This window comes from Lathamus discolor, chromosome 3 (genome assembly GCF_037157495.1).
Source record: "Lathamus discolor isolate bLatDis1 chromosome 3, bLatDis1.hap1, whole genome shotgun sequence".
Classification (NCBI taxonomy): domain Eukaryota; kingdom Metazoa; phylum Chordata; class Aves; order Psittaciformes; family Psittacidae; genus Lathamus; species Lathamus discolor.
Window position 1 is genome coordinate 131,201,636 of NC_088886.1, and position 25,471 is coordinate 131,227,106.

General features: G+C 44.4%; 1 protein-coding gene across 1 annotated transcript; it reads right to left on the reverse strand.

The window, feature by feature from the left end:
* Window positions 1-201: 201 nt before the first annotated feature.
* On the reverse strand, window positions 202-25,295 carry ALOX5 (arachidonate 5-lipoxygenase). The gene is made up of 14 exons (XM_065671807.1): window positions 25,000-25,295; window positions 16,297-16,495; window positions 14,974-15,055; window positions 13,331-13,453; window positions 12,263-12,369; window positions 11,053-11,225; window positions 10,522-10,668; window positions 10,216-10,419; window positions 9,842-9,928; window positions 7,882-8,060; window positions 5,698-5,819; window positions 3,337-3,437; window positions 2,081-2,251; window positions 202-844 (listed from the first exon to the last, which is right to left on the reverse strand). The coding sequence occupies exons 1-14, from the start codon at window positions 25,147-25,149 to the stop codon at window positions 665-667; spliced, it is 2,025 nt and encodes a 674-aa protein (XP_065527879.1). The 5' UTR covers window positions 25,150-25,295; the 3' UTR covers window positions 202-664.
* Between the last annotated feature and the right edge of the window lie 176 nt (window positions 25,296-25,471).

Consider the following 25,471-nt stretch of genomic DNA (forward strand, 5'->3'; position numbering starts at 1 on the left):
AGAGGCTGAAACAAACCTTCCTAGATTTATGTAGAAAATGTATAGGTTTATTATAGAGGCAAATTTTTCTTCTCATATGAATTAGGCTGCCTCATTTCAGAGGAACTCTGTAAGAAAGTGATAAAACCCCACCAGCTATGCTAAGAAAATGTCCTGCTTCTATCTTCATCCTGATTAGGAAATACACAGTTGCAGTGAAAATATTTAACATTTGTTTTAATCAGATTAAAAACAATACATAAACTTTAAAGATTATATTTTCAAATATTACCAGTGTCATATATTAAAAATTAGAAGGATTTTAAAGATGCAACTCTCATATTGCTTATGATATTATTTTCATTGAATAAGTGAATCTGTGATTATATTGTTTTGTCCAGGCGAGGGAAAGCTAGCAGAAACATGAATACTGATGCTAAAATTAACTAATAAATCCTGGAAAAATAAAGTTGCAACAAATTTGACCTAGAAGGTTGTCAACTAGACTTTGCCTGCAAGATCAGTCATAATCAAATTTGTTTTGAAAGTCCAAACAGATGATGGATCAGCTCTAATGGAGGGGCTGGGTCTCTTCATCCGTTTCTGAGAGTTCATTGAAAAGAAGCATATGTAGCAGGAAAGCGTCATTAGCTTTACATGCCTCCAAACTCTCCTGAGTATCTGCTCAAACAGCAACACTGTTGGGAATGCGATCTGGGGAAAGGTAGTAATAAGGAAGCTTTTTTTTCTTGTTGCGCTCAGCGATGGCGTTGACAATCTCATCCAGATTCTTGCGGAATTTTACCATAGCTTCTTTCACCGGCTTCTCCACAAAGTGTTCATCTGGGTACATGCCTAGAAACAGCTAATTGAAAAACAACCAAGAAATCATGCTTTGAGAAAGGAAAGGCTACTCTGTTTCAATGTTATGCCATCCAGCAGAGCAACACCCAGAGCCCTACGCATGCTACTATTAAAATAGTCCTACCAATATTTAAGTTAGCCTACATTTGGCACTGCCAAAGAAAAATGCTGTGCCATCCTCCCTCCACCTCTGGCTGCTATTTTCCATCCCTGCATCTTTCTGTAGACTGGTTCATGTCTATGTGGCACCTCCTCCACCTGTAGGGAGCTCACCTGCTATTTTTATTCAGGCTAATGGTCAGCCAGATCAGCTTCCTAAGCCAGATCTCTGCATAGCCACTCAAACCATTGTGCTGCTACAGAAAAGGACAGCATGGCCGGGGCGGGGAGGTGGGGTGGGGGGCTGGGGGGTGGAATGAACAGCCACAGATGAAAATGGAAGACTACTGTTTCTTTTAGTGACAGTGGAAGTTTCTGCTAACTTCAAACTGTCCTTCAGACTTCAACCTGACAGTTGCTTTAGTCACCTCAGACCCTCAGGGTGCCCTGAATACCACATTGCCAATATGCATATTGGCATATTACCTGCTTTAGGTAGTAACTATTTTCCATGATACTCCCTATTCTACGAGCTTCTCAGCTGAAATCTGCTTTCTTCTTGAAGGAAGACTTCATTTGGAGTACTTTCTGCCCATCATCTTCCATTTAAGGATGGAAACACATCCAAAGCCCTTGGGTGAGACAACCAAGGACCTACAACCTCATTTTATCATGCTTGCAAAGCCTCCATTAGGCTTGTTTTGTTTGCACTCCACAACAGCCAGACACGAGTCACAGCTGTAGTGCATGTGACATGGGGGCAAACTTTCTAAAGGGACAGGGCAAGGGGACACAGTGGTGCTGTACCTTCTTCACCAGCACTGCTGGGGCAAGGAGTGGAGAAAACCTTTGTGCCTCTGCAGCCCTCTTCCTCCCACAACAGCATCCTTACTCAGCAACGTTGTGCTTGAGTTCAGAAACATTCATTTTGGCTGAAACACAGCCTCAGAGTAAAAGTACAACTTCTCGCTCAGAGCTGGTTTGTACCTAGCAGAACAAGGACAAACTGGCACATCTCCACAGAAAGGCAAACATGGTCAAGCACAAAGCAGCACTACAATATCATGAGTCCATGAGTGCCATGGCCCCCATGATCTCACCTATATCTCCACAACCTAGACCAGTTAAGTTGACTTACTTCACTGTCCTGGAATTGGCTCAAGGCCCACACAGCTCCAAGATGCCAACAAGAACGTCCCCTGTCTGGCAGACTCTCCACAATTTGCTCAATGGTGACCGTCCCCTTTTCTGTTGGAGGAGGGCAGCGCATTGTTGGTGGGGCATTGGGAATCCAGGAACACCAGTCATACTGCAAAAGAGCACAGTGAGAAGATACAGTGGTTGGGATTTTGGAACACTGCAAAGAAAATCAGGAGTCTTGGCACCAGGGAGTTTGCTTCTGTAATATGAGCCTCTTAGAAAGAGTAGGCTGAAAGAGAAACAGAAGACTAAAGGACAGAGAGATGGTCTAGAGAAGGACTGAAGGAAACAAGGAAGTTTCTACTGTCTTGCTCAGGATCTCAAAAAGGAGAGAGCTGGGTTGTCTAAATGGGAGTAGCTATTCTGCTAACCACAGGCATGTGCCACACAGTCCAGATTCACCAGCCAGGTTAAGGACTTAGCTATTTTATTAAACAAAGGTCTTGTTAATCTGAGGCTTTCTCTAATAAAAAGCCTGTAATTGACAAAACATCCTTTCCTCCAGTTGCTTTTTCCTGCAAAATTTGCTCTGAGAACGTGCCTACAGTACTGTGGTCAGGCAGTGAGAGAGGCAAAGGATACTGGTGCATCATGAAATATGGCATGCATGAGCACCAGGCTGGGAACTCAGTTGAGTGCTGTGGGATGGTGATGTCTTATTTTGCCTCAGATATGACACTGAGTTTTGCTGCCATCTGAGATGTTGCATTTACCATAATTCTTTCTTTTCCAAGCACTTTTTAATTACATTCATACATATTCCCTGTCCTGCCTGAGGGAAAGTCTGGTTTTCAGCTGCGTGCCATACTTACATGGTACTCAGTCTGTTCTCTCCATTGCACAACCATCTCCTCCTACCCTCAGCCTTTTCTCACCTGAACTCTTCATCATTTCTGAAAGGCATCTTAGCAACCCATTTAAATGTTTAAAAAAATTGTTCCCCATTATAAAATCATTGAAACCAAAACATACAAGTTAGAACTCCTGAATTTTAACTTTGATGCGTGTTTAGGACTCAAAATGCCCTTCTCATCTTCCATTTCCACAGGCTTCATGTGGATTTGCAGATGGCTCTGCAGTTATTTTGACCAGAGTAATGTAATGTCTTTACATCTACTAAAAAAGGTATCTCAGACCTTGCTCTGGTAGATGGACCCCCCAGCCCAGAAAGAACAGGCTTCCAGAAATTCCTACCTGACCAAAATTCACAGCTGCATGCTGGGCCGATGTGGTGAATATTATCACTGTGAGATATTCTGCTAGTTTCTCTCGTGTCCTGATCATTTTAGGAAATCCTAAAGGAGGGAGAAGAAAAGCTTAAGTAACCCAGCTACCCAGTAGTAATCAGCTACTCAAAAGGCATAAATTAGATGATTGTGCAGCAGTCACTGAGAGCAGCACATTGTCTTTCTGAATCTTGCTGTGTGGTATAACAAGAGCTGCTCAACCTCTTCATATCTTGGGTGTCCAGCCATAAAAACAGAGCGATCCTGCCTTACCTAATATAGGCTTGTGAGGCATCACCACTATTTGCAAAATATATGGTATTACTTAAGGGAAAGGCAAAATATAATTATACCTTTGAAAAATACTGTATCCCTGTCCTCACACCCTACCTACCCTGCAGCAAGGAACCCAGATTGTCCACAGAGCAGGGGCCTCAGATGTTCCCTTTTTCTTCAGTCTGCAGTGCAAGCAGGGAAGATTCATGCCACGGAGCAAATGATCATGTGCTTCTATTTATAAAGATCCGAGGCTCAGCAATCAAGTGCACTGTGAGGAAGAGTGCAGGGAGAGCTTATTTGCTCAAGCAGGAAGTGAGGAAATGAGAACTTCTGAAAGAGAGACAACAGAATGAGGAACAGAAATTGTTGCATAAAGCTGTCTTTGAAAAGGAATAATCAAACAGAGCTATAAAGAAGGGAATAGGAACCCAAGACATCAGGGACTAGGGAAATATTTTGCTATGAAAGTGCCCCCGGGCCTTTATCTCTCCTGTGCCCACCACATCACGGTCCTGTGCTGTACTCCCTGTCCCAGCCTAATGTGACTACAAGTTCCAGGATGCACAAGGACCTGTCAGCACCTTGGGGTGAGCTGCCCCTGCTCAAGCTGCCTGTGCCAGCTACTTCACATCCCCACCACCAACCTGGTGCAGATGTGAACTCAACCTGAGAGGGGAAAGAGGCACATGGTAGCTCTGGCCAGCCACCATTCCATCCTGTGTACTACTATCATAAGCACACTGTGCTAATCTTTAAAGGGGCTTGGCATGCTCCTAGTCAGAGCAGCCCTCCTAGGGCAGGAATGGAGATGGGAGGGAGAGCCCTAGGTGCAACAGCCTTTCCCCCATTTACCCTCCTTCAAGTCTTTATATACCCAGCCAAGTCCCACTGCTCTCAGCCGCAGCCCTTGGGGTGGCAGCATTGCAGACAGGGATGCTGCATGCCTGTCAGGTTTCCCACCTCTAGTGGTAGATCTGCCACCAGTTGTGCTTTAAAGCATCCCACCCTGGCTGTAGCCCTGGAAAGGCTCAGTCCTTGTCCCATACCAAGATGCTTAGGTCAAATATGAAGTTCCTACTACAAGGCCATTTCTACAATTTTCCTAAGAGATAACTAGACAAACAAAATTTACAGCAAGAAAATGTTCTCCAATCCTTTGCTTGGCCAGGTAGGTATAGCACAGGAGGCTCTTATATACCAGTGCATGCTGGTAATGAGAGGAAACATCATAGTTTTGCCTGGAGGTCCCACACACAAACATTTGTACATGTGATGACAAAACCATCCACCCCAGGTCACTGGCCAACAGGTGTTTCCAGATTTAAGTCAGTTAGGAAGTATGAAGAATCCCCATGCACCTATATAGGTTCCTGAAAATCTGATTGGACAAAATGTGAGTGGAATAAAAAAACGTATTTAGGGAAAGGCAGGAGAGTGTTAACTCAGGTGGTAGAACAGAACCATGCTATGGGTGAGAGCTCTCACAGCCAAGTAATGGTTTGCAAAAGGCAAGAGGCAATGAGATGAGAAAGAGCAAAGGAAAATATATATTGGAGAGAATTATGAGTATCTTCTCTTGAACAGAGCAGAACAGCTCGATGATGACACAGATGATGAACAAATGCAAAGTGCAGCAAGATACTCCTGGGAAGATTCTTACTTGTTCCTATTTGGTGCAAGGCTTGAAGGAGAGGATTCAGGGGGGTTTTGCTGCTCCTTGTGATTTCTATCAGTTTGCCTGGTGGTTCCAACAGCACATACAGACGGACCCTCCCCTAATGCTTAAAGCATGGGCAGACAAGACCAAAGGACCAATCCCCAGTGTACAAACAGATTACATGAGTTGCTGCAGCTCATTATGAGAATCTGTGGCAAAGAAAGAAGCTATCTCCTTATGAAGGGCCTGATCCAGGGTCTCATCCATAAAACCGAGCATCTTTGGGCAAAGAGGGAATAGGGTCTCCAACAGTTCAAGGCATACTGTGCATGCAGCACTGCTGTCAGCAGGCACTCTAAAAGCTGGAGACCTGGCTGGGCCATCATATCTTACCTGAGGACTTCACACCTCTCATCCCATAGACGTAAATATCTTTGACGAAGGCCTGGAGCTCCACATCCTCGCATACCACCTCATCGCTCTCATAGTAGATGTGAATGACATCCTCTACAAAACTGCGGACACCAGAACAAATGAACAGAACAAATGAACAAAACAGAAGAAAAAGGAGAAAGCAAGCATGCCATTCTCTGAAGACCTATCAATCTTTCAGAGGAGGCAGATGCTGCACAGCGAAAGAGCGAAGGGCAAAAGCAGGTCTCAACACCCTCCTACCTCCTTCCCACAAGCAGTGTGGATGCACAGAGGCAACTCTGATTCAATTCTGAGTGCAGCATTACTTTCTTCCCCAACAAAAAGATGCTGGACCGCACTGCATCCCCTGAACAGTCCTGTGCACTTTGTTGTCTTGTTTGAGGCTTTACTCCTGCTTGGACCTCTGTTATTGCATCTACATCCTTTTCTTCACTTGATACAGACTCCCTTTGGTATATCAACAGGGGTTCCCAAACTGTAATAGTAGCACTACCCTCTGTTTGTGTGATATTCCAAAGCTGCTCCTGAACACCATTCAAATAGCTGATCCCTTCCTACAGCCCACCCTTTTCGCAAAATTCCAAAGTGGGGTTGGCCCAGGAAAGTTCTCTTGGGGAAGAACAGGTCTAGAGCTTCCTCCTACACCCACTGCATACAGCAGACATCTCTTTCCTATTCATTTCCTCTTCTCAAAATTCCTCTTTCTATAAAAGCTTCCCAGGCTAACTTACCTCAGAAAGGCTCTTAAAACATTAAGATAACAAATAGTTCTGAAAGCAGGTTTCCTAAAAATTTAAATTTCATGACTGAGTGGCTGGTTAACTGAGATATTAACTGGTCTGCTGAGATACTCTGTTAACTCTTCAGGTACTTATAATTTCTTGCTAAATGTTTTGACAACCCATAGGATGAAACATTTGACTGTGGAAGATGACGGATAGGATTAAGAATTGTCATCCAATACAGATTTCTCCCCTAGTAAGCTATAAATGTGTTGCAATTCAGAGACTTTTACAAATCTGTCAATGTGGCTTCTATTAGTCAACTAAGTTAAAAGTTGTTACTGGGGCAGACAACTGCATAAACACCAAGAGTTTAACTAATTTTGGCTTCCAGAGGAAGCCAAAGGAAAAGAAAAATCCTGCAACATACAGATATAAAGCTGCCCTGCATGAGCTCTGCCTCCACAATCTGGGACCTGTGCCAAATGCATGCAGAAGGTAATCCTTCTCTTACACAATGGCAGCATTTTAGAACCCCTTCCATGCAAATATAAATTAGTATATGAAGTGCTGATAAGCCTCTTGGGTTGGAATATCTTTGGGTTGGAATATGTCTCTCTGCAGTTAGATCAGAAATAAGAAGATGAGTGTTAGAGAAGGGGTTTAAAAATTTGCCGTATGAACCTCATTGTTTCTACAGAGACAACTTTATCAGGTTTCTTAAATCTAGACCATCTACTACATGTGAAACAATGCCGGGTAAAGAAGTTACTTCATCAGAAGAGTGTTTCATATCTGAAAAGCAGCCATGTCTGTGTGCTCGAGCAGCCTTGCAGTATGTCTCCTGATTCAGGAAGCTGCCCTTCCTGACAAAATATGGGCCTTGTAATTTAAGGCATTTTAAGAAAGGTTTTGCTCAAATCAGTTGAGGCCTAATTTTTGAGTTTCATGACACAACTCTCATGCAAGGCAAGTTTACATTTCCACTCCACAAGACTCTTGACGAGCTCATGTGGCTGAGTCAGGGAGATGGGTTCTCTCTTAGTTTGTGCATATCAAAAAAAAAAAAAAAAAAAAAAGCAGCTAACTAAATTCCCTTTGCAGGGCTAAATTCCAACTCACTAAACTCTGTGAAATCCCATCGAAGAGTACATTCTTTAAAGGGTCTTCTGAAATACAGAATGCAAGAAAATAAGGCTAAAAAATGACAGCCAGAATTCAGAGTCTTTCAAGGGTGTGCTTGACTATAACTTTTTCTCAGATGAGATATGCTGGATGCAAAAGGCACCATGTGACTAAACAGCCCAGGCGCCTTTCACACAGCTGTGGTGAAGAGCAAAGTGAGCAGAGACCACAAAAATGAAGTGGTGTCTCTGCGATAGTGACTTTATTAGCCATTTCTAGAACTATGGTCTCTTACCTCTTTACAGCCTCCCACACTTTAATGCCATCATCCCGGTAATAGTAGTAGGGGATATCCTCTTTGCTGTCCATCCCTTTAGCTTTGATCTCCTCAGGGAAGCAGAGGGAGCTGTAAGTCAGATCCTTCATTGCTTTCTGCACCATTTGTACATGTCCTCCTCCACCAGTAGCATTTGCCTGCAGGAAGAATGGCAGGACAGGAACAGTAGGAGATTATGTCCACTTTGTGCCATGACTTGCTTTCCAGATTTGTAGGAGATAGTATTGAAAATGTTGATGAATCTATTGTTTTAGGAGAACAACACATCTCCACACAAACGAGTACCGAACTGGAGAGATCTACTGCATCTGTGCATGCTGAATTCAGAGATTTCACACCTCTCCCATGAATCACTCTAAATAGTCGCATTTTCTCCATAGGTACGGCACCTGCTCATAATGGAATACAGTAATAAGGTACAGAAACATCAAAGTATTTAACCCAAAGCACTTTTTTGCCAGCCCTACACTCCAGAACCAGTACATATGTGTAGAAAGGCAGCCAGCAGTGTGTTAGAACAGGGCTTTTGCTAAACCACTCACTACTGCTTCAGAGTGGTCTAGGAGAGAGTGTTTAGGGATGCAGGCTACCATTAGCCACCCTGGAATTTAAGCCAGGAGATCAATCCTGCTGGGTGGTTACTAATGAGGATTGCCCAGGGTTTCAATATATATTACATTTGGAAAACACAGCCTGTCCATAACAAACAGCACGGCAAAACTTTTTGGATAATCACTGCACAAAAGCTCCTAAATGTTGCTCTTCTATCGTATTCTGTGATTCTGTATGATGCTAGTGTTGTAGCAGTAGTCAGCTTACACTTACCGTCCTCCAGCTGGTTGTTCATCTACATTGGAACCAACAAATCCAGGAACTCCAGGATCCCCTCTGGCAGGTCTTATTGATACACTCATCCCATATGCATGGGGTACAGACATTACACTTCTGTCCAAAGGGATGGGAGTGTCTGCCAGGTCTCCATAGTCAGCAGTGGAATACAGAAGACAAGGAAGGTGCCTGGTTTGAACCTCTCTTTTCTCCTTGGGTGAAAAACTATGGAGCATGAAAGCTATTTTTGGTCTGGTGTAAGAGGGACAGAGTTGTTCTGGAACACAGGTTGCCTCTTTGGAAGGACTTCTGAAACCTCCCCAAACTTCCCATTTCCTATTATGTTGTGACAGAGACTGCTGTGTGCCAACCTGCTGCGGTTCCTAGATGCAGCATGCCATTTTCAGGGTAGCCAAAGGAGGAAGAGCTGGGTACATGTTAAAGACCAGTGCAGGCAGATTTAGATGTTCATATCTGACGTATGAGCTACACCAGAGCCCATGATATATGACTATGCTTCACAGACTCAGACAAAGCTGAGTTTTAATCCTAGCAGATCTGCAGATCTGCTTTTTATGGCAATTCAAGAAGAAAGGCTGGCTCTACATGCTGTGGGCAGTAAAATTGTACACTTAAAAATCTATCTTGTCTCTACATTTTTCTCTGATACAAATTTCCTCTTGCAATCACAAATTCTTTTGCTCACCATCCTGCCCTGACATGAGTAACTGATGAGTACTTAAAAAAAAACTGGGGACTTAACTGTGTGCATACATGTGCAGGGATGTACGTGCATATTATATTACCTTGCACTCCTATACTCATACCCAAAGCCACATCAGCTATGAGTGAGACGCTGACTCACTACTGACATTGGCCAGTTCTGAATTGGCTACTTAGAGAAGAGGTAAAGGATAACATATTTAGAACAGCAAGGCACCAGTTCTGTGTGCCAGTTTCTCAGGTGATACTAGTTATGTTTGCCCTTCAGTAGAAAAGTCAAGAAATAAGGCAATATGTGATGATTAAAGGACAAAAACACATATGGAACAATGAAGAATAATGAAGATTCACAAAAGGGATTACTTACCTTGTCAAAAAGACCACATTCACAGATAAGCTGCTCTCGGGCTTTGGTATTGATGGCTATCGTGAAGCGCATGTGTGGCACCAAGAGCTGTGAAATGGTACAAATAATAAAAGAAATCAAATTCTCTGAACTCAACAGCAACCATGTGTAAAGTCTGAAGTCCTGGAAGTCAAGAAATCAAATTCTCTGAACTCAACAGCAACCATGTGTAAAGTCTGAAGTCCTGGAAGTCCTGGTGGCTTAGCTGCACATTGACTTGCCAGGCAGCCAACCAAACTATCTCAGATGAGCTATCACTAGGACTTCCTTTTGGTTTGTCAAACTAATGTGATAACCACGCTGACCCACATACATCCATTCATGCAAGAACCAACCTTGAAGAGCGGATGTACAGCAGGCAGCTGCCGGAACATAGCTATGCTGAACACCTCTGAGACTAAGTGTGTCCGTAAGAGATGGGTCACTGTCTGGTGGATGTGGAAATCAGAAGAACGAACCCAGATTTTAGCTAGCAGCCAGTCATATGTGGCATCTGAAGGAAGGAATATGGGATTGTCTGGCCCAGGCTTTTGACCAAGCTGAAAGATGTAAGAAGAACACAAAACTCCAAGTCATTCATGTTTAAGATGAGACAATAAGCAGTGTGACAATGTGTCCCTTTACCCTGACAACAAACCCACCTGGATTGCAATGGGTACAATTTTATTCTCCAGATTCTTATACAGCAGACAGATGGGTGCAGCCAAGTACTGCATTGTGCATGGGTCTGTTTTATTGGCATCCACACCATCCAGCAGCTCATAGTCCACAATGAAAATGTTTCCTTGCTGGGGAGGGGAAAAAAGAAGCATGATATGTTTTAACAGAGTGTAAGCAACAAGGGTCAGAACAAAGATCAGGAACTTTTGATCAGAGGCTGGCTTGTACCCTGTGGTTATGAGTGGCCACTGGCCCACCCTTGCTCATAGAATCGTAGAATGGTTTGACTTGGAAGGGACCTTAAAGATCATTGAGCTCATGAAGAGTCAGGGATGATGCCATTGAGACAGCAAGCACCTTTAGGCAAACCACCTGACTTGGGACTACTGAGTCCAATAGAGAGCTCTCTTGAAGTCCAGAGCAATGATTTTGCTGCGTGCCCTCTTGCTGCCCTGAGGATCTTGAACTCCACCATCTCGTAATCACCACAGCCACCCGACTTAGAGCCGTACCTTTACTTCCTCCTCCAGGGTTAGGTTCCTCTCCAGACTGCATTCTACCATATCCATAGTCACAGGCAACTTCTTGGGTATCTCTGTGCATCTCTGGATCAGCACAGGATTGCATCCATTCAGAAACTGGTAGCCAAACATAAAATCTTCCTTCCAGTGCTGCATCACATATTCTAAAGGAAAAACCAGCCTGCAGCATCAGGATCTGTGTTACATCAATATCCTACTGCATCGCAAAATTCCCCCTTTCCTCCCACCTTTTCTTATACTGCACTGCAATGTTGACTAAAGAATGCAGCAAGAAAAAGATTGAAGAGGTGCCATAGAATTTTAAGAAAAATCACTTCAATGGACAATATAAACTTTGTTTTTCACTTTAAGGAGGATTATAATGATAATAATTTGTCTCTCAGTGTACAAAAGTGATAAGGAGCAAAATATTCCAGGCCTATAAAAAATACTCTCTCTGTTTGAAGACCACCATCTCAGGTCTTCCATGATATTTTAAAATCCTCACTCTTCAGATCTCAGGGTATGCAGTACAGAGGGATCAATCCAAAAAAGTCAGGAGAAGGGAAATACAGAGCAACATGAGAAGGGAAAGCAGTGGCTGGAGCCACTGGACAGTGTTGAGAAGCCGAGACTGTTAGCAGCAGTGCAACCAGGACTGAGCACATGGCTGGGATTTGATCTGGTCTATGTAAGAGGCAGGAGGAGTCACCCTTGTACTTGACTTTAGCAGAGAACATTTCCAAATGTGCCTTTTTTGAGATTTTCCATGTATTTAGATGGCTGAAGTGGGACATACATTATCAAACTTTAAAAAATGCCTGAACAGCTAATATACTCTGAAAAGCTCTTCCACTAAGCCGTTCTAGGTTTAGATGCAAAATACTTATGAAACCTTGTCCTACGGGATTGCGCATTTCTGAAAATACATTTCTAAAAGTCAAAAGGGACTATGATGCCCAGCTGGGCTGAACTCCAGTATGGCTCAGGATTGACAATGCCACTCAGCAACTCCCAGATCTTTACTTTTTGCTCTTGCAGGCTGCTGCTGTGATCAGAAGCCTGAAATTAGAGTTTGTTTATGAAAAACCATAGGAGACCAGAGGTGTGGGTAAGCCACTTGCTAATCTAATCAGATATATACAAGATAACTAATTAGTAATTCTATGATGGAAACATGAGCAAATGCTGATAAACACACCAGAGATTGTGTTGCTGATTCTGACAAAGATCCTCTCAAAATCTGCAAAATCACTCCAGGAGGACTGGAACATGTGCATGAAGCGGTTGATATAAAGATTCTCCATCCTAAAAATAAAACAAAACACCTCTGAAAAAAAACCCACCAGATACCAAAAATAATTTCCAGCTTCCTCAATATTCTTCTCCATTCTTTTCCCCCCTTTTACATACCTACACACAACAATCTTTTCAGTGGTGGAATGTGAGATTGGTCACCCTATAGAATTAAACTTACTGGTTATATCATTACACCCAAGCCTGAAATGCATCTCAAACACCCATTTACTAAATTCCATTCTAGAGTTGTTCTCAGCAGCCTACAATAGCGGTGCTTTAAGACCTATGTCATGTAAAAATTACAGTCAGAAAAACTAGTGTTTTACACATCGTCAGAAGTTAGCATCAGCTGAGAGTGCTAAAGTCATTATTAGCATCAGTTCAGAAAGAATAGAGTAGTACAGAATGAACTGTTTCTGCTGCCACAGATGGCAGCCAATCTTAAGAGGTGCCTGGAGGCATGTTATGAAGTAAAACTCAGACAACTGTCAAGCCTGGAACAGGAGATGACCTCCCCAGAGGCCTCTTCACACCTGACAGGGACACAGAAAGATCATACAAGGATCAAAGGGAGGTTAACCACTAGGCAGGACTTTCTGGATTGATACTAGGTGTCCGAATCACAGATGAACTTCAGAACAGAATCCAGGGTGAGGGTTTCTGTTTGCTAGATAGTGTAAGTCACATACATATGATAGTTTGGTGGGATGTCTGAGATAACATGGTGTGACCTGGGCACAAGACAGCTCAGAAGGGGACTCTCAGGCCAGAAAATGCTTAAAATAATGTTGTTTGGGTTTTTAAATTAAAAATTCTTTCAATTCTTTCTTACTTTCTTACTCAGACTGCAGAATCATCTGAGAGAAAAGAACCCCATTTTGATATTTCAGTGACACCTAAAAGGTGATCAGATCCTTACCTTGCCCCCAGAAAGATTTTACGAAACACGCAAAGTTTCACAAACACTTACGCTTTGGAGTAGTTCAGAATGAAGTCAATTCCCTTTTCATTGTCAAACTGGATGTCACGAGGCAGATCACTGTGAGAAGTGGCATCAATGCTCAGGGGAAAGCCTGGATGCCATTCTTTCCAGCTGAGAAAACAGGAGAGGTTGGACTAACCAAATAACCTTACCAGCATGAGAACTGTGTCATTCCTTTACCTCCATTGCTTCTGTGACACACTTCTAGAAAATAAATTTGTGGCAGACACATTTGAGCCAAATCTAGTGACTTAGACCACGTCAATACCTACCAGTACTCTACTGAATGCTGAAGCACAATGGAAGGATTCTATCTGGCCACCTACCTTCACAAAACTTGAAATGACTTAGTATCTGTGATATTTCCAAACACTTGTCATGTTTGGTTGAAATTTGCAGTAGCTTCAAATGTACAGGGAGGAGACAGAGACAGCTGCCCAATTCACACTTGTTCTTGGGGCTACCTTTTTGCAGAACTGTGATACAGCAGCTAAAAGTACTCAGACATGCATTTCAGTTCTCCAAAAGGCAACTCTATCAAGAAGATAGTCTTGATTCAGCTTCTCAGAAGAGCCTTACCTCCTAACGATCATGCCAGACATTCTCTGCCATGTATGTTCTTGCACTGTGCCCTATTTTCACTTCAAAACAAAAGAAGGTGATTTCTGAAAAATACTGTTTCAGAAGTATTTCCAAATTGCCTGCCATGCACAGACTGCACTGTTTGCTCTCAGTTATGCATTTGAATTGTAACTAGTTATTTCCCTAGAATTACAAATGTACAATGTTCCTTTTTGCATACATAAACAAAATGTTGCGCTATAACTCTAAACTATATTTTCCTCTTCTCTATTTCTCATAATCTGTAAGCAAGATCTTTTCTTAGTCAAATGATATCAACACTGCACACACTAAGCCTCAGTCCATCAGTTACGAATGGACCCTCTCTCCTTCTAATCCTTAGTCTCGTGATAGGGAGATGCAAGTTAAAAAAACTTTTGTTATTTTAACAGAGATTAAAGAGTGTCTGTAGGAAAAGGAAATGGTTAATGGGCTCTGGAGCTACCCACTGAAAAAGGAGCATTTTCCCATTGTGACTTTTAGTAGGAAAAAATACCTATGACTATATAAAGACAGATATCATAACTGCATTCTGACAGCACATTTCAGTCACTCAAACAGGGCCAGATCTTCCACTGCACCCCAGTGTAGGAAACAACTAAAACTAGCTTGCCGTAGCAGTCAAAAACCTCCAGTAAAAGCTGACATGTTCAGAACATGTTCCAAAACTGGAGTAGTGCTTGTAACAGGGAAATGAAACTTGCCTTCAAATCCTCCTTGAAAGCACAACTGTGCGCCAGAGCACCCAACAGAGACTGTACCACTGAATTCCCACTTAAGCCTTCCAGATAAACTTATCTAGGATTCATGTCTTTCATAATGCCACTTGCACCACAACGATCATCACTTACAGTGAATTCCATCTAAGTAAAAACCATACAGGGCCAACATAGTAATTTACACTGTCTCTCATCCAGCAGACCAGTAATTAGAGCAGTATGACAATCTGGACATACTCTGACCTGATTAGAACAGGCCCTAGACCTTCTGAGGAGCTGTGGCAAACTCACCGATACATCTTTTGACGAGTCTCAAGCTCTTTGCGTCTGTGCTGCTTGAGAATCTGAGTCTTGTCATCACGGGGGAGCTTTGCTGTGGAACGGGAAAGGAAAGAGACGGGGTTATGAGATCCCTCTGCCTATCACTGCCTATGTCTTGAGGAGGAGAGCAAAGTTTCCAAAACTTCCAACTGCTGATCTATACCTTTACAAAGTTTCTGTGCAAAATGCTTACACAATTTAGTACTTTGAGTAGAAGCACAGGTCCCTAGAGAACCTGTGGAAGGAAATAAGCTGCTAACTTGGTGCCTACAAGGAGCAATTAGCTCAAGCGAGGAACACCTGTTTCAACTGTATAAAAAAAAACTGGATTCCTAGTGTAGACACTTGCTGTGCATATCTAGTGTTAAATAGTCTGAACAGGATCATGGGAATTAATTTTACATTTCAGTATCTAAATGAATTTTCATCAATAAGAGGAATTATCAAATTGTTTCAGCTCATCTTCCCTGCTATAAGACAGCTCCATGAAACACCTATCCACTCTCTATGAGCTGTGCTCTCCTCTGTCAGCCTGGAGTAATAATCATGTCTTCTCATCATGAGAACAGAAAGAAAGGCAGTTTGCTCTTCTGACAATGTATTCACTGTACCCTTAAGTAACACAGGCTTCCTTAGTGATCAGAGAGAGTGCAAGGTACGTGACTCAATTTACATACACAAATGGGAAGGAAGCTAAAGCCAGGAGGATGTTCATGGAAATAGCTGTTTGGAGTTCGGAGTTGAAAATATCAGAGGTAATACAACTGATAACATACGGCTAATGGTTTCCAGCTGGCTGTGTTCAAGTTACCAAGAGGATTTCACTTACTTTTGTTCTTTACCTTACCATACCTGAAAGCCATGCAAAGCTGCGTTCCATGGCAGCGTTGCAGTTCTTGTAAGTCAAATTATGAAAAATTGAAAGCCTGTCTGGAGACCAAAAATAAGCTGACACATAGTTGTGATTTGAACACAAAAGACTTCAAATGCAAAATTCCACAGCCAGTAGTCAAAAGCTTAATGGGAAGGTAAACATTTAGTTCCTACCACCACCACTCTTTGCATGTACTTCCCAATATATCCACCTCAACTGCCAGTGCCCAGACCAGCAACCTGCTTGAAAGCAGTCCTAGTCAGCAGGGGAAGCACATTCCCTAGAATGCAAAAGTGGGCTGGCAGTGGGTCTCCATGTGAGAAACAAGATTAGGAGGTATATGGGGAAAGGGAAAGGAAAAGGAGAGGTGGAAATACTCTGGATGTTCTGCAGGAAATAAGGTTTCTTATGTCTCTCACCTCTTCCATCTCGAAGGACAACCTCTTTTTCATCTGTAATCCAGCGGTAACACGGGAACTCCAGATAGTCACCCATTGGCATTTTTACAGTGATATACCTGAGGTACCAGTCATCTTGGCACCAGTATTTCCGTTTCTCAATTTTTATTAGCTGAATTTCTCCAAGGTCTTCTTCCACAGTCACATCATAGGAGTCAACCTACAGACCAGAATACAGTCAATGACCCATTGCACATGCAGAAAGCACATCCAGCACTACACAACCATACTTGACTTTTCCTGATATGGCATGGGTACAGCAGAACTTTCCAGCTTCTGGTAGGTGAAAAAAAGGACGACCTATTATTGGACTTCGATGCAACAGAAAGAAGCATAAAAGAACAACCAAGAACTTATATAACTGATATAGATGGCAGTAGCATGGAGAACATAAAAAAGGACTACAGAGCCCTGGGAGAGGTGGTTAGGGGCTCTGGAGCACAGTTTGTCTTTTCATCAATTCTCCAGGATACAGGGGAGGACCTTAAAAAGGTTAGAAGGATTGGCCAGGTTAATAAATGTTTAGAAGGGTGGTGACATAGTCAGGCATTTGGGTATCTTGAACACGGGACTCAATTTACTAGGCCAGGTCTACTGGGGGCTGGTAGAGCTGGTCTGACAATGAAGGGGAAGAGCGGCTTTGATAGGAGGCTTGCCAGACTGGTCAAGGAGGCTTTAACCTAGCTGTGTTAGGGGAGGGGGGCATCATTCCATTCCAACACTCCCAGTCAGTCGCCAACACCTATAATAAATGCTCAGAGCAATGTACATATATTCAAGCCACCCCAACCAACGAGCTGGCTTCATTTGGAGCTCGGCTCAGATGCCTCTATACAAACACCAGTAGCATGGGGAACAAACGAGGAATTAGAGATGTGTGTATGTCTACGTGGGTATGATATAATAGGCATCACAGAAACATGGTGGGACAGCTCCTATGACTGGAGTGTTGGAATGGAACGTTACAGGCTCTTTACAAAAGACAGGCCTGGCAGAAAAGAAGGGGGAGTTGCTATTTATGTTAGGGATAGCCTGGATAGTATGAACTCTGTCTGGGGACAGGTGAGCAGTCAACAGAGAGTTTGTGGGTCAGGGTTAAAGGCGAAACAGCCATGGGAGACATTACTGTGGGGATCTGTTACAGACCGCCTGATCAAGAGGACTCTGTGGATGAAGCACTCTATAGACAGATAGGAACATCCTCACGCTCACAGGCCTTTGCTCTCGTGGGGGGCTTCAACCACCCTGACATCTGTTGGAATGACGGTATGGCCCGGCACAAGCAATCCAGAAAGTTCCTCGATTGTGTGGAAGACAACTTCCTTTTGCAAGTGATAGAGAAGCTGACAAGGAGAAATGCCATGCTTGACCTCATGCTCACCAACAGGGAAGGCCTCACTGGAAATGTGATGCTGCAGGGCAGCCATGGATGCAGCAATCACGAGATGGTCGAATTTGAGATTCTCAGGACTGTGAGAAGAGCGTGTAGCAAGCTCACTGCCCTGGACTTCAACAGAGCAGACTTTGGCCTCTTCAGGAACCTGCTTAGTAAGGTTCCATGGGATATAGCCCTAGAGGGCAGGGGGGCCCAAGACTCTTGGTTGATATTCAAGAAGGACAGGGAATTGCTTGAAGGAGTCCAGCGCAGAGCCACAAAGATGATTAAGGGAGTGGAACATCTCCCTTATGAGGAGAGGCTGAGGGAGCTGGGTCTCTTTAGCTTGGAGAAGAGGAGACTGAGGGGTGACCTCATCAATGTTTACAAATATGTAAAGGGTAGGTGTCAGGATGATGGAGCTAGGCTTTTTTCAGTGATATCCAGTGATAGGACAAGGGGCAATGGGTGTAAACTGGAGCATAGGAAGTTCCACGTTAACATCAGGAAGAACTTCTTTACTGTAAGAGTGACAGAGCACTGGAACAGGTTGCCCAGGGGGGTTGTGGACTCTCCTACACTGGAGATATTCAAGGCCCGCCTGGACAAGTTCCTGTGTGATGTACTGTAGGTTACCCTGCTCTTGCGGGGGGGTTGGACTAGATGATCTTTTGAGGTCCCTTCCAACCCTTGGGATTCTGTGATTCTGTGATCACCTGCTACAAGCTCAGGAGTGTTACGACACAACGAGAAGGAAGTGCGGCAGGAAGGCCAGGAGAGCTCCTTGGATGGATAAGGAGCTGCTGAGGAAAACTGAAAGGAAAAAAAAGTCTTATAAAAAGTGGAAGCAAGGACAGGCAGCCTGGGAACAATACAGGGATGTCCGGGAAGCTAGGGACCAGGTTAGGAAGGCGAAGGTCCAGTTAGAATTAAACTTGGCTAGGGATGTTAAGGATAACAGGAAGGGATTCTATAGGTACATAGCGAATAAAAGACAGACTAGGGACAACATAGGCCCCTTCCAGAAGCTATCAGGAGAACTGGCTACCCTGGATTTGGAGAAGGCTGAAGTTCTGAATGACTTCTTTGCCTCAGTCTTCACTGGCAAAGGCTCTGACCACACCACCCAAGTCTTGGAAGGCAGATGCAGGGACTGGGAAAATGAAGACCTTGGGCTTACTGTAGGAGAGGATCTGGTTCGAGACCATCTGGAGAACATGAACATACACAAGTCCATGGGACCTGATGAAATCCATCAGCAGGTCCTGAAGGAGCTGGTGAATGAAGTTCCTAAGCCACTGGCCATCATATTTGAAAAATCATGGCAGTCAGGTGAAGTTCCCGATGACTGGAAAAAGGGAAATATAACCTCCATTTTCAAGAAGGGGAAAATGGATGACTCAGGGGATTACAGACCAGTCAGTCTCACCTCTGTGCCTGGCAAAATCTTGGAGCACATTCTCCTGGAAGGCACATCAAAAACAACAAGGTGCTTGGTGACAGCCAGCATGGCTTCACTAAGGGGAAATCCTGCCTGATCAATTTGGTGGCCTTCTATGATGGGGCTATGGAACTGATGGACAGGGTAGAGCAGTTGATGTCATCTACCTGGACTTGTGCAAAGCGTTTGACACTGTCCCATGTGACTTCTTTGTCTCTACATTGGAGAGACATCAGTTTGATAGATGGACCACTCGGCGGATAAAGAACTGGCTGGATGGCCGCACACAAAGAGTTGTGGTCGATGGCTCAGTGTCTGGCTAGAGACCAGTAACAAGTGGTGTCCCTCAGGGATCGGTGTTGAGACCAGTCTTGTTCAACATCTTTGTCGCTGACATGGACAGTGGGATTGAGTGCGCCCTCAGCAAGTTTGCTAATGACACCAAGCTGTGTGGTCTGGTTGATACGCTGGAGGGAAGGGATGCCATCCAGAGGGACCTTGACACGCTTGTGAGGTGGGCTGGTGCCAACCTTATGAAGTTCAACCCTGCCAAGTGCAAGGTCCTACAGCTGCACCCGCAGCCCAGAAAGCCAACCATATCCTGGGCTGCATCAAGAGGAGCGTGACCAGCAGGTCAAAGGAGGTGATCCTGCCCCTTTCCTCTACTCTCGTGAGACCTCACCTGGAGTATTGTGTGCAGTTCTGGTGTCTTCAACATAAAAAGGACATGGAACTGTTGGAACAAGTCCAGAGGAGAGCCAGGAGGATGATCAGGGGACTAGAGCACCTCCCGTATGAAGACAGGCTGAGGGAGTTGGGGCTGTTCAGCCTGGAGAAGAGAAGGCTGCGTGGAGACCTCATAGCAGTCTTCCAGTACTTGAAAGGGGCCTATAGGGATGCTGGGGATGGACTCTCCATTAGGGACTGTAGTGATAGGACAAGGGGTAATGGGTTAAAACTTTAACAGGGGAAGTTTAGATTGGATATAAGGAAGAAGTTCTTTACTGTTAGGGTGGTGAGGCACTGGCATGGGTTGCCCAGGGAACTTGGGAATGCTCCATCCTTGGCAGTGTTCAATGACAGGTTGGACAGAGCCCTGGGTGACATGGTTTAGTGTGAGGTGTCCCTGCCCATGGCAGGGGGGTTGGAACTAGATGATCTTAAGGTCCTTTCCAACCCTAACTGTTCTATGATTCTAACTTACAAAACACTTCAAAACCAGAGAAACATTTTTGCATTCAACCCATCAAATGGCAGTTCTGGTGGCATGTGCACTAATAAGTAATGCCAGCATATGTAGAAATAAGTAATCATTTCAAATATGACTAGTAAGACACCATGTGGTGCTAAGCAATTTAGGAGAACAGGAATTGACTCTCACTTTCCAAGAGTGTAAACAGCTCAGAGAAAACCTCAGTAGCCAAGTGCTCCTCATAACAAAGCTGAATTGTCTATGGCAACCATGTGAGAAGTAGCCAGAGCCTGCTCTGCTCAGACGATCCTGCTAAGCTTCATGTGGTCACAAGTAGAAACTTCATTCTCTTGTGTTTTTTCTCAACACAGTCAACAATATTAAAAACCAATGAGCTTCTGATATCAATGGTATGCAGTACAGCATCAACATGCCGCAGTGCCTTTAGACACTCACCTGCCTGGGTGAGCTTTGTTATTTGGTGCCTGACTTAGACACCACACTCTACTTGGTCTTTTCAGAAGCACCTTTTATCCTTTCCCAGGTATTTGATATATGCCCGCTGTTACTGTCTTACTTGCTAGGAAAACGCTAAGTCATGTAAGGATCAAAACTGAAAAGCTAAGAAAGATTAAATTCCAGACAGGAGAAGGCACAGGGAAAAAAAAAAAAAAAGAAATAAAAGAAGAGGAAGTAATTTTAAATGTTGTCAGATGGCACTTATTATTTCAACTGTTACAAGTGAAAGATTCATAGAAATTTTCACCCACATGATTGGAAGAACACACATAAGAAGGATCCCTTGGCATCCCTTCCTGTCACATTTTAAATGAAGTCACCCACATTATCAACAACGGCTAGTGTAGAGTACTGCACCTGGGCAGAAATAACCCCAAATACCAGTACAGATTCGGGGCTGACCCACTGGAGATCAGTTCTGCTAAGAAGGACCTGGGAGTACTGGTAGATGACAATTTGACTGTAAGCTGGCACTGTGCCCTTGCCCCAGTATTCTGGGGAGCATCAGGAGGAGGGTGGCCAGCAGGTCAAGGGAGGTGATCCCCCCCACTACTTGACCATGGTGAGATCACATCTGGAGTAATGTGTCCAGTTCTGGGCTGCTCAGTACAAGACAGACAGGGAGCTACAGGAGAGGGTCCAGCAGAGGCCACAAAGATGATCAGGGGTCTGGAGCATCCCTCCCTCTCACGAGGAGAGATTGCAGGAGTGCTACACTGAAACTTATATGAGGCTGTTTCATACTAACAAGGATACTGGAATTTCTTCTAATACACAGCCTAATTCAATTTTAAGCACAAATATTTAAAATGGGCATAGACAGTGCTTATTTTTCTTTGCTGAAATTTACCAGACTAATCTTAGCCTGAGTTATATTCTCTTCATGCCTATTAAAGCAAAAGACATTGAACTGTTTCTTTTAAAAAGGAAGCCCATCATGCCTTACATAAAAATTTGCAGTGTTTATGTCAATAGCACACCCGTATACAGCAGGTGGCAACAAAATGCTTCACAAATAGCGTGTTGGTCCCTGGCAAGCTTGGGATGACAGCATCTGTCTGTCTGAGAGCTGAGAGCTAAAAATCACAGAGCTTTCAATCAACATTTTAAAATTATGCTTGTCACTTTTCCTTGCATTTCAATAGCAGAAGAGAAACAGTTATTTCTCCAGAGCCAATAAATATATGAATTTTAAACAGTTTTTTAAAGTTTATGTTGCTGACTCTTCAACAAGAATTGAAGAGTTAGCAACAAAGGATTCATCACCGTGAATCCTTTGGTGATTCATGATTTCAAACCAGCTGTGGAGATTGAAAAATGCTGAGTAGCTTTTCTCAGAAATCACAGTAATAGTGCCTTGAGTCACAACACTGACAGTCAGTGACTTGTGTCAGTGTGGCTAAGTGAATGGAGATTTCGCTCTCCCGCAATGCTGGTTTCCAACACCATCCTCATCTTTGCCTATCACCTCATGTCCAATATTCTTGACTTCTCTCTTGCCAATCGGCACAAATAATTTTGGAAGATGGCTAGAAAATGTAGATAACATGCTCAGATTGTTTCTCATTCTTCAAATCTTCTTTCCAGAAATAGGCAGCACCTAAACCCTTTACATTTCATATTCATTGCCCTGCAGCTCCCAGTTTTCTCAACAAAAACAGTGTCAATAAACCATTTGCCAGGCTCAGGTTTCACTCTGAGTCAGTACTTCTGCAATTTCATACATCTTTCCAGGACCAGATGACACTTTGCAGAAGAGTCTCTCATCACAGACTGTCATACCATGTACCTCAAACTCAGCCACATCCTGCTTGTGCCCCTCTGTATGCAATTACAACACAAAATGAATTCACTCTTTCAATTTCACCATGATCTTTGTTGCATTTGGCAGTCAGGAGCTGGTATTAGCTGCCTTGCAGAGACACAGGCCAAATGAATCTGCAAAACTATGTGAATTATTACCCACTTGTGTTCATCACTATAAAGGGAATTTAAACTTGTAAAGACTAATGCAATAACCTACAGAAGCAAATTAGAAACTGCATCTGGATCAGATCTGCTTTGCATTCCATGTTCCATCTTCTCACTTGTTTCCAATTGCAGAGCTAGTTGCATACAGAGGGAGAATAAGGTGACCAAAGACACTGTCTGGATAGGAGAAATGTACTACATTATTTTTTAGCTCAAGTCCTCATGAAAACCTGTTGCCATCAAGTGATTGGTATGGCACATAAAGCTACCTTCCCAAGGAGGTACAAGTACTCCTTTTAGGTGCTTGCATCTTATGCTGTAGTGCTACTAACAGCCACAAACTTCCATTCATTGCTTCTTCACTAAGCAGGGTCTGACACTCGCAGGTACCCCTGCTCCTGCTGGACCTGGACCCACAGCAGTTAAAGAGTTTCTGCTGAATGTATACTTAATGCTCACATCATGGAATTTTCTCCCTGTGGCAGGACCTCAGTACAACAGGATGTTCAGAGTACTGGACTCTCCATCACAGTCATTGCTTAAAGACAGTGAAACTCTCTTCTGTAGTCCAGGGATAAAAGCAAACTGCCTGGTCATTGGAGATGCTGGTGCTTATCTCCCCAGCTGGGCAGGACTCAGCCCTCATAGGAGATCACCTGAACCGTAAGCTTGCAGGACAATCTGAGGTGTTCTTCAGTCAGTCTTGCTAACGTTAAGCTTAAAATATGTGACTGTTCACCAATAAGAGAGAAGAATAACTGGATGTCCATTTCAGTGATTCAGATAACAAGTTTCTAAACTAATGAAGGAAAGTAACTTCAACAGCAGCAGCTGCTAATTCCTCACACCTGAATTTGCTAGAGCATCTCCTCAGTATACTGGCTATAAACTACTGAGACCATATCTACACATGTCATCAACACTTACTCAGAACACTGGCTTCTGTTAACCATAGCTGCAGTGTCTAGTGCAGAAGAGGCCGGATACCTAATTTAGGCTGTGAACCCGATGGTTAAAAGAAACCCAACACACCTAAAAGCAAAGCAGCATCATGACAATGAAGTCTCACTTGTACATGCAGTGATAGGTCTCATTTCCAAAGTGACTTCTGAATGCTTCGTTAAAACTTCCAAGGTTGCTTAAATCTCACCAGATCTTTTAGAAACTGTGAGTTAGGTTTCCAAATGAAATACACATTTTGTGAGGTGAAAAATTGGCCTGAGCCTATTATCTCCACAGTGGAAAATAAGCAAATTAATGAGATTCAGAACCAGTGCTCAGAGTATTAAAAAATTACAGATGGATAGCCTAGGACAGGGCACAACACACACCAGAAATCAAGGTTAGAAAGAATAGCATAAGGTCCTTTCCAACCCTAACTATTCCATGATAGCCCGCTTCCAACTTCTTTCCCGCACTTGCATGTTCATTCTGTTTTCCAGCTTTCATTGAAGTTGCCCTGCATACTTCCCTTGGCAAGTGTTGCAGTTCCCACTGGGAGCTCTTTGGTTAATTCCTTAGAGATATCAGGGCTCTACCAGTAACTACTGACCCTAAACAACACCTATAAACAAGAAGGAAACACTTTTTCTTAGTATTTGTAAGGAAAGTATGAGAAAACCTGAAAGCCCATAGTGTAAGCCAGTACCAAAGGGCCCCCTCTCTCCCCATGGCTGACTGACTATAGCCAGGGCTAACTCCCGGGTTGCAGGGATGTTCATGATTGGTGGCCAGGGATGGCAGCTGGCACCTTGGTCCCAGTGTCCCGCTCCGGAGCACAGGCACACAGGGACGAGAGCTTCAAAAAGCACAACCCTGAAGCAGTCAGTCCATCCCTTGGGGCATGAGGTGCTGCAGAATCATAGAACCATAGAATAGTTTGTGTTGGAAAGGACCTTAATCTCATCTAGTTTCAACCCCCTTGCTATGGGCAGGGGCACTTCCCACTAAACCATGCTGCCCAAGGCTCTGTCCAGCCTGGCCTTGAACACTGCCAGGGATGGAGCATTCACAACTTCCTTGGGCATCCCGGCTTTGCGGGGACGGCCCGAGGCCCCTCTAAAGGAGATGCGCGACGGCTCGTACGCAGTGAAGCCCCTCGGTCCCCGCCGGGGGGGGACCGGGGGGCAACGGGGGACACACAGGGACCTGCCCGGCTGCACTCACCGCGCCGCGCTCGAAGTCGTTGTAGAAGGGTTTGTCCAGGAGATGCCTTTCGCTGCAGCCCTCCGTGCCCTCTAGGCTCAGGTACACGTAGTCATCGGTGCCCGCGAACCACTGGCTGCCCGTGGCCACCGTGACCGTGTAGGACGGCATGGTCCCACCGCAGGGGCTCGGCTCTGCACGGCCCCACCGACCCGACCAGCCGCTACAGAGCCGCGCTCCTGCCGCTGACCCTGCCCAGCGCCGCTGCCTTCTCCTCCGCCACGGCTCAGCGTTGCCCGCCCCTTCTCCAGCGCTTGACACACCTACCCCGGTACCCTGCACACCCCCGCGGAGCCCTCCCCGACACCCCCAGGCAGCCTGTGCTGCACAGCCGCTCGCACTGCGGCGGTGTCCGGCACGGTCGCCCCACACTGCTGCGCTGAGCCCGTTACAGCTGCCCTGCACTGCAGCCCTGTCCCGCACCCTGCACACA

What these genes read in the sequence shown, in the direction of transcription:
- ALOX5 (XM_065671807.1), bottom strand. Translation starts at nt 25,149, where the DNA reads ATGCCGTCCTACACGGTCACGGTGGCCACGGGCAGCCAGTGGTTCGCG. An exon ending in ATTCTGAACTACTCCAAAGC is followed by an intron (nt 12,370 to 13,330) that starts GTAAGTGTTTGT and finishes TTTTATTTTTAG; the next exon opens with GATGGAGAATCTTTATATCA. An exon ending in AATCAGCAACACAATCTCTG is followed by an intron (nt 11,226 to 12,262) that starts GTGTGTTTATCA and finishes TTTTTCCTTTAG; the next exon opens with AATATGTGATGCAGCACTGG.